At 40.6% G+C, this 12,376-nt stretch overlaps 1 protein-coding gene across 1 annotated transcript; it reads left to right on the top strand.

Moving 5' to 3' along the window:
- The first annotated feature begins 6,487 nt into the window (after window positions 1–6,487).
- Window positions 6,488–12,151, top strand: ftr83 (finTRIM family, member 83). Its single transcript, XM_084073677.1, has 7 exons — window positions 6,488–7,168; window positions 7,606–7,701; window positions 7,849–8,082; window positions 8,569–8,728; window positions 8,872–8,934; window positions 9,855–9,938; window positions 11,218–12,151. Exons 1-7 carry the CDS (start codon window positions 6,584–6,586, stop codon window positions 11,742–11,744), a joined length of 1,749 nt encoding a protein of 582 aa, XP_083929803.1. The 5' UTR covers window positions 6,488–6,583; the 3' UTR covers window positions 11,745–12,151.
- The last annotated feature ends 225 nt before the right edge of the window (window positions 12,152–12,376 follow it).

Raw genomic sequence — 12,376 nt, 5'->3', positions numbered from 1 at the left:
TTTTTTACCAAAATGTGTAATCATATCAGAGTTTCAGATAGCTCCAGGCGTTTTGCCAAAGAACAATTTAAGCACAACCCTTGAGCTAGTGGTATATTTACACTGTAGCCAGTCCAACCAGTCAGGTCGGTTTTAACAGGTGTATTTGTAACAGGTATGAAGATATGAGCTTGAGTGAAACAGAGTGAAAATATTCACTGTGTAGGCCAAGAAAGTCACACAACATTCCAGCCAGGTGAGCAAGGTCTAGTGAGGTAATAGATGTTTTAAATATTTTTGTACTACAGGTAAAATTGCATTTTTAAAACCCAAAACGTCCTCCTTGTTTCTTTATGACTCAGTCAGAATGGGGACAGAACTTGTAGATGACACATACTGTATTCACTACCCTGGTATTTATGTTGTTAAATCATAAGAGCTCTTTTTCCACTGTGGATCAAGAGTTTCTGCTGAGTTTCTCATTAGCATTTCAATTAGGTCTTGGCCCACACCTTGCATCCTGATAGTGTCTATTGCAGTAAAAAATAGCAAAAACTGAATAAGATTAATTGGCAAAAAAACAAAACGTTTTATTAAAGTGTCAACGCGTAAAATATTTCCCCATGTAAAAATAATCGGAAATTCTAGTTTTGTAGAGGATAAAAGATGCAAATTTAAGTGTGAGTGAAGTACATATAGCTCCACCTTCAATGCACGTCTTACATCATTTCACACTCAGTTTCGCCTCTCTCCATATTTGGTCAGGTTTCTGATAAGCCAGTTTTGCTTTCCTTCCTGTTTTTTGAGAGATAAAGTCTGCTGGATAAATGGAGCTCTCTGTGCTTACAGATTAACTACCTGTTATTCGGAGAAGAGAAAATTGGCTGCACAGGGACTTTCAACACAATGGCATTGATTTTGTGTGAGAAGCAGCTGGTTTCCAACCAATGACACAAAAAGCAACACATAGCAATTTTAATGTATTAATATTAGGTGTTCAAGCCCAAAGGGATCAAACCCTATTGTTATTGTGCAGATTTTTCCGTTGAGGTTTTGCAAATTCCCAGGAGATATGACACTTCCACCAATGATTGGAAGTTGTATGCATTAACAACACATTTGACCCCAAATAGGCCTGATGGGGGCACTATAATTAAAGGTCAAAATGTTTAATTTTGAATTTTTCTCTATCCTCACTCTACACATTTTCATCAAAACGTACTTCTACTAAGAACTACTTAGTTCATCTGACAACATTTCCCTCTATTCAGAAAGTATTTTGACATCCCCTTCTTCTAAGTCTGATTGCTAACACATTTTATATGGAACATTATTGGACCAAGCTTATCAAATGACATAACTGACATACTGACATAGCTACATCTTGTTGATATCTTATTTATTTTAAGATATTTACCAATGAACTTCAAAGGGCGTGCCTCAGCACGTAAATAGACCAAAGTCAACAATCGCTGGGCCAATCATCACAAAACATGAAGGATATGACTACATACCTGAAATATACCCTGAAGGTTTGAATGAAATTGACCACTAGTGGAGTGCTACAAATGCTAAATATGGACTTGGTTTAACACAAATCAGTGCTGGCATTCTGACACAAATCAGACAATGCATTTAAAATAGTTTGTCCAATAATTACAAAGCTTTTAGGATACGTTTCATAATACTCTTGAACCATGTGAATACGTTTATTTGCACCACTAGTTAAAAATAGTTGTCTTTAATAAAGGTGTTAGAAACAGTCAAATGTCTGGTCACCTCGCAGCTTTCGATTCCTAACAGTCTGTGTTGGTTTGAACACCCGAATCGCTGCTTTGTAGCTATATCTTTATATTTATTTTACAGGGAAGGTGAATCAATAAAGTATTAAACCCAATTTAATTATTCTTTATTGAGATTGGGATAACGATATCCTTCACTTGCAATATGCTTCTAGTATCAGGCTATCAATGTTCTTTGATCAAGCATAAAATAGAAACGGTCAAGTCAAAGATGAAAGGTCAGCCTTCTGAGTTGTAGTGTGGCACGTGTTGAGCAGCTACAGGGAGAAAGTGAAAGAAATTCAAATGGACAATTAATTATAGAAGTCAAGGCCCCAGCACACTGACTGATAATCACATCATGACGACAAGCTATCGACACGATTTGTGGTAGAACAATGGCTACCTTTGTTACTGATGCTGATAGATGGACATGGTGAATACGAGGAGTACTGATTATGACAAAAGCCAGATGTGAATGAACAAAGCATGAATGTTGTCAAGACCACCCCAGATGAGACCAGGACATAACCAAGAATCAGTCTTCATGAAGACTGCGAACAAAGTGGCTATAAGGACAAATCAATACAAATATTATATTTGTCTGACCGATACCAAAACTTTTAGAATTGCTGATAGGCAATTAGCATTATATGCTTTCGGTGAAGTTCTTTGCATTTGTTACAGATAGCAATATCCATTGAGACAAAATATGCCAGGAAGACTGAAACGATAACAGTTGACAGTTGTAGACACGACAGATACAACTGTTCAAGGGAATTTTGTTTGTTTTAACTATCACATTTATGAGCAAAGATGCTGTGCTAACCCTATGAAAATATACAGAGCTTGCTATTTGTCCAGCTGAAATCTGACAGCATATTTTACCAGCATTTAAAAACCTCTCTACAATAAACAATCAAATGACCTCAGTACGCCATCTTTCATCAGTCTTGGATATAGAGGAGGAGTGTCATGTGGGGTTAGATAGTGAGGTATTTCACTATGGCTAATTTCAACATTAAAAGGCGGGGAAAACATACAATACAAAAACATTTTTTTTACTGCATAGAATGTAATGTTTGTTTCTTGATTTTATAGAAACACATTTCACAATTTGAATTTACACGATTTGGTGCATTTACTGTTGCAGGTGCTCTTATCCAGAGTGGCTTAGAATCAACTTCATTGTGACATCACAGGTTTACAAGTTCGTTTTTTTGTGCAAGCTCCATTGTTTTTATCATTTCCATAAAAGAGAAAGGAGAGATGAAGAAGGGGGAGGGGGCAAGGGGAAGAGAGAGAGAGATCAATAAAAGTCAGCGCGTTGTACATGGGATTAAGGTGCAGAGTGTCAGCGTGTGTCGACCGCATAGTCCACATAAGGTAGCTGTCACTGGTATAATCCACAGATAGTTCCATGAGGAACGTAGCTGTTGTAGTACAGCCTGAGGATGCGAGGTCCTACTCCGCACTTCTTCAGGCGGTGAAACCAGTGCAGTCGCTGCTGAGCCTTTTTCCTCACGTGCGTGGTGTGTCTGTCCCATTTGAGATCCTCCTCGATGTGTAGCCTACTCAGAGGAACTTGAATTTGATAAGCCTTTCCACTGCATCTCCATCGATGAGGATGGGCTCACAAGGTCACCGTAGGGCAACAGGGCAAGTTGCCATGGCGTTAGAAATATGCATCAACAGTAACTCATGAGATCCAGTGAACAGTATTCTTATCTAGACTTTTAGAGCCTAATTTATGTTTCTTTGTACGACAGTGTTGCTTGTCGTAAATAGCCCATGTTCAAGCTACAGTAACACGTCATTCCTTGAAAATCTGTTATTTATGGCAAGCGACAACATCTCGCAACCCAGTATAAATTAGATGACAAAAGCAGGTGCAGACGCAAAGACACTACGTAATGTAAGTGCAGGTCAGGGCAGGTATGGTGGTTAGGGTTCACCAGAGGTTTTATTTAGACTGTGGCAGAAGATGAGGAGTGACTCTGCAGTCCTGATCAAAGGAGGGAGGTTTTTCCACACCTTGGGAATGGAGCCAGGGGAGAGAACAGTCTAAGTAGCAGTGGCCAGGTTGTTGTGTAGGGAAGCGAGGGATAGGTGACCCACGGTGGCTGGGCGCAGTGTGCAGGATGCCATACAGAGTTGGATCATAGTAGTTATGGGGTGCCATGCATGCCCATGGCTGCCTGGAAGTCATCACCAGTGTTTTCCCCTGTTGGCTAAATATACATTTAAAGGTCACATTTAGAAGACATTTCATACAAGCCTAAGATTTATTTCAATAAAGATTATGTACTGTAAGGGTATATTCCCATGAGTATAGGGAAACTGTCTTGATTCATTGACAGCACCTGACCTGACCTGACCCACAATTTTGAGGCCCATAAAAAGACCAACACATGGTAGCCTACACAGTGCATGTATTTTGGAAGTGACTTCTCTCAGTTACTGTACCTATTTTCACCATTTCTGGCTCAAATAATGTTTTCTGGGAATACAATAATATCTTCTAATGTCTTGCATCACAGAGCTCTTATCAGATTTTACAGAGTTTTACTTTTTCTAGATTTTAAACAGACAAAAGTCATAACATAAGCCACATCTATGGCAAATCTCCAATATCACCAACCTCAGCGAATGGTTAACCATAATATTAGGTCATTTGAATGTTATGTTCATCAATACCACTTAAATTCATAGTTTTCCCATAATTATATTTAACACTATACCTCTTATGATATATTTTAGGCTTGACGTGCTTAACTTTTATCCGTTTGTACTGATTCACTCTCAGCTACGTAAGCATAATAGATAGTAGATGACATGGTCACTGCTTTATCGGATACTGTAGTATGCCCAATGATACAAGACGCAACTGTTGAAGGACAACTAATCTACTTTGTGTTTTATTGTGTACTTATTCATATCATACTCCATTCCTCTCTGTTCCTTTCTATATCTGTAACAACTCATATCTTCTGGTCACATAATGTGAAATGTGAAAAATACAATATATTCTCTGTATATAATTAGTCAACTTCAGAACTTATCATGTGATACTGCCTGGTGTGTCAACTTGTTCTCTGAGCTCGCCACTCGACTGAATTATCACTCACCACCCTAGATAAACTCTTAGGACCACTTTGAAGGTCTACTAAATTCACAACAATACTCATTCCATGGTTGATGGCTGATAACATTTTGTCCTCTTAAATCATAATTTCTCCCACAGTGTCCAATATATTTTGAATATTTATATATTATATTATATATTATATTATATGAATTATATATTTATTTATTTTTTAAAATGTATCCAGGGTCCAAAATATCATAGCTGATCAAATGTTTTGCTAAATCTTTGTAATGGCTGAAACAAACACATTTGTTGTTTCTTGTTTGTTTTCTTCTTCAGTATAGATGTTCACAACAACACCATGTCTTCTTCAGATTTCAAGACTTGTACAGTAATGTACCTGTCTGCACAAAGAAACCACAGCACTCTCAAATGAGACCCTAGGATTGCATGCCAGCTACAGATACTGTCATTGACAGACAGCAGATCCTAAAGGCTGGCACTATGTTTGGCCAGTGCTGGCTCTAACACAATGGAATCTTTTAAGCATGCTTTCTTGGCTCTCCTGTTATCTGGGCTATCTAGTGTGGTCACATTCCATTCTTCATTTAAGCAACCCTGAAACTCCATCTTGGTAGGGAGGAGCCTTCAGTCTAAGATGAAAAATGCTAAGTAAGGAAAGCCTTCAGTTTGAAAGTTGCATCATTCCACTCCCCCCCCCCCTCCTTTTACTTTAATGACGCACATTATACTCGTATTTATTCTGCAGAGAAATTACATCAGAAATTATATAAAACTTAGCTAATCTCAGTTTTATCTCAAAGAAACTCCAATTGACAAATCAAATTACAGCAAGATCAGGAACAGGAAATAAGTGGCAATAAAATGGGATGTAAAGTAGAGTTGATAATTAACTGCTCACTGTTCCATTGGAAGGTGTGCACTGCTGACATTTTGCAATTGTTAAAACCAGATTCCTGTACCTCATGAAGCACAAAGAATACACTTTATTGTTGAAAGGCATAATCTGATGCTCACACTTAAACACCATATACAGCCCAAAATAACAGCTTACGCCATGAGCAGAGTGGGTGCAGTATCTATTGAAATGTTCTCAACAGCCATTAAACCATGATATCTCCACTCAATACGCTACACTTGTGTCTTTGAGTTTGTTTGTTTTTTGTATCAATAAAATGTGACACACCCTTCACCTGTGCACCATACTGTGCATTGTTCTTATTCTTATTCAATTGATTTACCAAATTGATTCATTGAATTTTGAATATCTGTATTATTATTGTAATGAATATAAAAAATAGGTTTCATATTTTACAAGCATCTGTACAATGTTTGACCAAAAGTGGTGTAGGCTGTGTGCTTGTGTTACGGCCACAGGTAAAATACGTTAACTGTGATGAATTTGTACTTTTGTCCTCAACTTGTAAGTGTCAGAGATTACATCCCATGATCAAACATGTCATTCATTCTTTTAAAGTTTGATGGCTGCATTCAAACTGTCCTCACCTGCCCCGCCCTCCTTTTACAAGTTTCGGCTTAACCAGTTTATCCTCCCTCTCTGTTTACTCTATATAACACGCGCTAGTACTACCTGTGGAGTCACTTTGCTCCTGTGCTGATAACCACGGGCACTCAGCTCAGAGGAGGGCAGTTACAGTACAGTAGTTTGATTGGCTCTTCAGCGCCTTAGAAGCAGCAGCCCCACATTGCTCCCATGTCATCCGACGACTGCTGCCACCTGTGTAAGGAGGAACTCAGAGACCCGGTGTCCATTCCATGTGGTCACATCTTCTGCTCTGTCTGTCTGAAGACATACTGGGATCACGCTGACCACACAAGCTCTTACCTCTGCCCGCAGTGTCGGGTCGCCTACAACAAGAGGCCCACTCCACGCCGTCTGGGAGGAGGGTCCCGACATTCCAACACCATGACCACCATGCGCGCCTCCGAGTCCTTCCCGCCACCCCCTCCATCCCCGGACTACAACTATGCAGGTGCCCAGGATGTGGGCTGTGACATCTGCATTGGCAAGAAGCACAAGGCTATCAAGTCCTGCCTGATGTGCCTGGCGTCCTACTGCGAGAGGCACTTAAAGCCCCATTATGAGTCGGCCACTTTCAAAAGGCATAAGCTGGTGGATGAAATTGGCCACCTGGACAGGCAGATATGTCCCCAGCATCAGAAGGGTCTGGAGCTCTTCTGTCGGACTGACCAGATGTGCATCTGCGTGCTGTGCACAGTGAAAGAACACAAAGGCCACGACATGGTGTCTGCTGAGCAGGAGAGGGCAGACGAACAGGTAAGAGCCAACTGCTCAGCTCTTTATATCTGTAGATTATGAAGAAAATTAATTTTGTGTGTTTTTTATTATTATGACCTGCAAAGTAACAGGCATTCGTTGTTTAACATTCACTGTTCCACTGTTATATGCAATATATATATACATTTTGTACTGTATTTTGTATAAAAAAGGACAGTTTTTGTTTTACTTAAAAATGTAGCACCAGGTTATGCTTTGAAGATGAAGTGTTTTTTAATGTGCCAAGCCCCTAAAACAAAGCCTTTAGGACTTAGTCAGACCCACCCATATGAATGAGGTTGCTCCCGCTTATCATACACAACTTGACGTATTGGAGACTGGCTATGTTGAATTGCGAAGGTTTAAATAACAAACAACAAACATCTCTTGATATTCACTTTTTACGTCCTATAACATGTGTTGATTCCATCCTATAGCAACGGCTTGGCGCTACTCAGGCTGAGATCCAGGAGAAGATTCATGATCGTCTCAAACAGATGGAAGAGTTGAAACAAGCTGTGGACTCACTTAAGGTTTGTGTCACTGCAAAACAATGGACAGATATAGACAATATTCCTTCAAATAACAACGATGGCATTTGACAGAGGGTAGGATAGGAAAAAGAAACAATATGGCATCCAAAAGAGTTATGTGTATGACGTCTTTCATTTCCTGTGCAGAGCTCAGCCCAGAGGGCCATGCACGAGTGTGAGAAGCTCTTTGGGGAAATGCTGCGATCCATAGAGAGGATGCAGCAGGAGATGACCAAGCTGATCTCCTCCAATAAGAGAGCAGCACTCAGCAACGCAGAGGGCCACTTGGAGCGGCTGAGACATGAGATTGACGACCTGAAGAGGAGAGACAGTGAGATCACGAGTCTGTCTCGCACTGAGGATCACATCCACTTTATCCAGGTGACTAGACAGCCCTTGGCCAATGCACTGGCCTTGCATAATATCATTATATCGTGTGATGATGTGTCATTACACGGTCACTGTCAGGTCACACATTTTCCCAACAATAAATTACATTACAGAAGTGGCCATAACAATGACTCACAACTGTCCTTTGAACTTTTGCTATTACTCATTTACCCAATAAACCGGGAAAGCATCTGTGTATTTTAGATTGCTTTGCGTTGGCTATTAAGAAATAGCACATACAAGCTCACAGCGTGTCACTTAGTGCCATGCTGCGAGCTTGTACATCTGCTAGCCAATGCAAACCTTTTTTTTAACATGCTTGCAAATCTTGAAAGTGTTTGCACATTTTTTTATAATTTTGAATTACAAAAAAGTTTGAGAACTACTCGTTTAGGAGGCATTTGTAAAATCATATGTTTCATGAATGCGTTAAATTAGAAATAAAACTATTAAAACTATTTTTTCCCTCTGCTGCAGAGCTATCACATGTTGATAGCCCAGACGGAGGCTGAGGAGTTGCCTACAGTCAGTGTCAACCCGTACTTCACTTTTGGGCCGGTCAGCAAGGCTGTCTCCGAGATAAAACAACAACTCCACGACTTTGGCAATGAAGAACTGATCAAGGTCGCCAAGACAGGTGAGCAACAGCATGGGACCAAAGGGGGGTTGTTACTGAACTGAATAATGTAAGAATAAACATTCTGGCCTCATCTGAAATGTATACCTTGCATCAGATAATGGTTGTTGTGTTAACTCTGTTATTGAATTGCCTCATTGCAGTGAACAAAATGCCATTCTGTCAGTTGGAGGAGGGCAAAAAGAGACGAACAGTTAAAGGCAAAGGTGAGAAAGAATCTCTGCTTTATTTGTATTACTATTGTTTTTTATATATATATAAATAAATAAGAGACTAAAGTGGTGCAGCACCTAACTGTAAACCGTGTCAGAATGTGTACAGCGCCTGTACTATATACATATACATATATTCTGAAATTGCTTTAGTGATTTGGTAGCTGATGGTAGTTTGACTTTCACAATCAGAACATCTGAATCCTTTTACTCAGCATGTCACAAACTAAGACCTTGTGTAGTTCTGTTTGACTAGGGAAGTGGCCCGAGCAGCATAATTTGTTACAGGGTAGGTCACTTAGTAGCTCAAGTAGTAGATGTTTACATTGACTGATAATGTGACTGCAAGAGATGTCACATGACCATAAGCTTAAAACAAACCATACAGTAGATGAGTGAGACTTCTCGCAAGTTATTCCAGAATGTAAGGACGGGTTTAATCAGCCAACAATAACACAAAGAAGCTTTTTCCTATGAAGGAAAAAGTGCCATAGCTCTATCTCTGTAATTTAAGCAACGTGTTCATCATGAGATGGTATAAAAAGGAGACCTAAACAGTGCTGGTATTGTTACAGTTACAGTAGCTATAGTGATTTTCAAATAGCATGGATACATTTTGTATCCATGTAAGCTTGTTTAGAGTAGTAGCACAAGTAAATGTTCTAGTGATCAAAACAAAGTCAACCCTCCCATGCACTACTGCTCAGTGAAGTATCACTTGGTGACCTTGCAGAGTCTTGGTTCATTGGATTCTGGTTTTAGGCGAGGGTTGCCTGATGTTTTCCTTTTGTTTTATGGTTAAAGTTTATTGTAATTATTTTTCTGTGTATGCAAACATATAGAATGATCAAACATATACAATCACAATGTTAAAAATGCCCATTGTAACTCTAATTTCATTGTTGTTACTTTAGGGGAAAGAGCTGAAGAGGCTCAGGCTGTCATGTACAAGTCTCCACCGACCCAAGAGCCCCAGCACAGGGATGACTTCCTGAGATGTAAGTTTTTAAATTCTCACAGCCAAACAAATTATTATAGTGCACTTCCCTTTAACATTCAAATGAACCAGTCCAATCACATAGCTGATGGGAATCTTTGTCCGATCATGTGATTGATCTTGTAATCAGATTTCTTATACTACTCAGAATGTTTTCAAGTGTGAGCAACCTCGCCCTGGCAGAAGTGGGTAGTAATTGCAGTTACAGCTTTTGCTGCACCACCCTTTACATTACAACAGTGCTTCGGGACACTTCCATCCTTCTACTATTGACCTCTTCACTCTGTTCAAATCTCTGAAAGCCTCTGTTAAGTCACATTCATGACGTTCACAATAAGGTGCAAGTGTGCAGCAGTTGAAAGGCAGAGATTTAGCCTGCAGCTATGCTTTCTTTCATTTGGCAACACTCACCTTTTACAACTTTCCTCATCCTGTAATTCATTAACGACAACAAGAATATGAATATTATTATTATTAATAATAATATTAATAATAATATTGTAGGCTTGCCAGGCCTGCAATTTGTCAGAACACGGCCAGAAGCAGTCTCCCAGCCTATATTTCATCACAACCCACAGTTTAATATACACCATGTTGATGGACTGTTTGTGCTAAAAGTCACAAGCAGTTATTATGATCCCTCTGGCATTCCAGATAATAGGCCGGACAGATCTGGTCGCAGCCATCGGGTGTCCCACCAGCTGTGACCTGCTGAGGTGGAGGTCCACAGCAGCGCCAGGTGACTTCTCACACCTGGGATATTTCTGACTATAAGAGCACAGACAGAGGGTCTCACACTTGTTTCTGTGAACAAATCTAACAGTTCAAACTAATAACTAACAGTTAATGCTTACAGCCTTATAGTTGGGGATGCACTGACTGGTGGTATAGGCCGGGTACTTCAACTGCTGTGCAATAACTACTTTTACTAAGCTTCGGTTCATGCAGCCTTTGACTCATCGACACAGTAAAATCCTCAGTGTTATATGTTGCTGTGTACTTCAAAAGCCTAATTTATACTGTGTCAGACATGCCATGACTCATGGCTCATAACTCTGTACTAGATACTAAGCCATGATCCATGTGCCACAACTTGGCACACACAGTATAAACTAGGCAATATGCCTAATGCCCAGAGCTATGAGCCATGAGCCAATATGGTTTGTCTGACACCCGTTAGGCTAACCCATCCAACTGAGATGAATGCAGCGTGTTGCAATATCTGAAGCCAGAAGGCATAGGCCTGCGTTGCTAACAACATATCTTCTGTCTCTTCTCAGATGCTTGTCAACTCACACTTGACCCAAACACAGCCTATAGACAGCTCTCCTTGTCTCGGGGGAACAGGAGAGCTAAACTGAAGAGGGACCCGCAGGCTTACGACGAGAGCTCCTCCAGATTCGACTGCTTGCCCCAGGTCCTATGCATGGAGCAGCTCTCTGGTGGGGCCTATTACTGGGAGGTGGACTGGAGTGGAGAGGGCGCTGCCATCGGCGTCACTTACAAGGGCATCAAGCGGGCAGGATATGGCGACAGCTGCCGCATCGGCTACAACCGCAAGTCCTGGAGCCTCTTCTGCTCCGACTCCAGCTACTCGGCCCGCCATAGCAAGGACCAAGTGGAGGTCAACGCGGCCTACTCCTCCCGCATAGGGGTGTTCCTTGATCACTCTGGAGGAACCCTGTCGTTTTATGCCGTGGGAGACACCATGACCCTCATTCACCGTTTCAATGCGTCCTTCAGTGAGCCAGTCTACGCAGGCTTCTGGGTTTGGTATGAGTCAGCCATCACCATCGGCCAGCTGTGAAAACATAATGCGTCTCAAGAATCAACTTTATTGTCCCATGACTAAACAATCAGTGTACATTGGTGATTCAAGTGTAGGCTACTATATAGTTTTCTATATTGATTGGCCTCAGAGCAAACATGACAATAGTTTCTTACAAAGAAAGAGATGAGATTATATAAACTATATGCTGACTATCTGGTGAATGTGCAGAATGCTTTTCATAATGATCACATTTTCACAAATAATTTAATCATGATGTAAAACTTGAAATCTAGAAAGATGTATTTAATTCTCCCTCCCCCCCAAAAAATGATGTTGATTGCATTTAATCATTGCAATGTTTTGTTGTAGGCTATTATCTACATCGCCTTATGTTAATCATACTTGTACAGTTATCAATAAAATAATTACATTGAGCCTAAGAAGTTGCCCTTCCTTTTTATTGCCTCTCCTCCAACTCCATCGCACATTCTCTGCACTTATTATTCCACTTAGTCATCAGCCTCCAGCTCTGATCCAGTTTGGACACAAACACCCTCTGTTTTCCTCCTCCAGTTGTACACTACTAGAGGTTCGGGCTGCTATGTGGCCCTCCCGTATAGTAGCCTGGCCCGCACATCGGAGACAGAGACAGTAGAGCGTGTAGACGT

This window comes from Gymnoscopelus microlampas, assembly GCF_963454915.1.
Source record: "Gymnoscopelus microlampas genome assembly, chromosome: 12".
NCBI lineage: Eukaryota > Metazoa > Chordata > Actinopteri > Myctophiformes > Myctophidae > Gymnoscopelus > Gymnoscopelus microlampas.
The sequence above is the reverse complement of the archived record's forward strand: the minus strand, read 5'-3'. Positions and strand labels throughout refer to the sequence as shown.

What these genes read in the sequence shown, in the direction of transcription:
- ftr83 (XM_084073677.1), top strand. Translation starts at nt 6,584, where the DNA reads ATGTCATCCGACGACTGCTGCCACCTGTGTAAGGAGGAACTCAGAGAC. An exon ending in ATCACATCCACTTTATCCAG is followed by an intron (nt 8,083 to 8,568) that starts GTGACTAGACAG and finishes CCTCTGCTGCAG; the next exon opens with AGCTATCACATGTTGATAGC. An exon ending in GATCAAGGTCGCCAAGACAG is followed by an intron (nt 8,729 to 8,871) that starts GTGAGCAACAGC and finishes GCCTCATTGCAG; the next exon opens with TGAACAAAATGCCATTCTGT.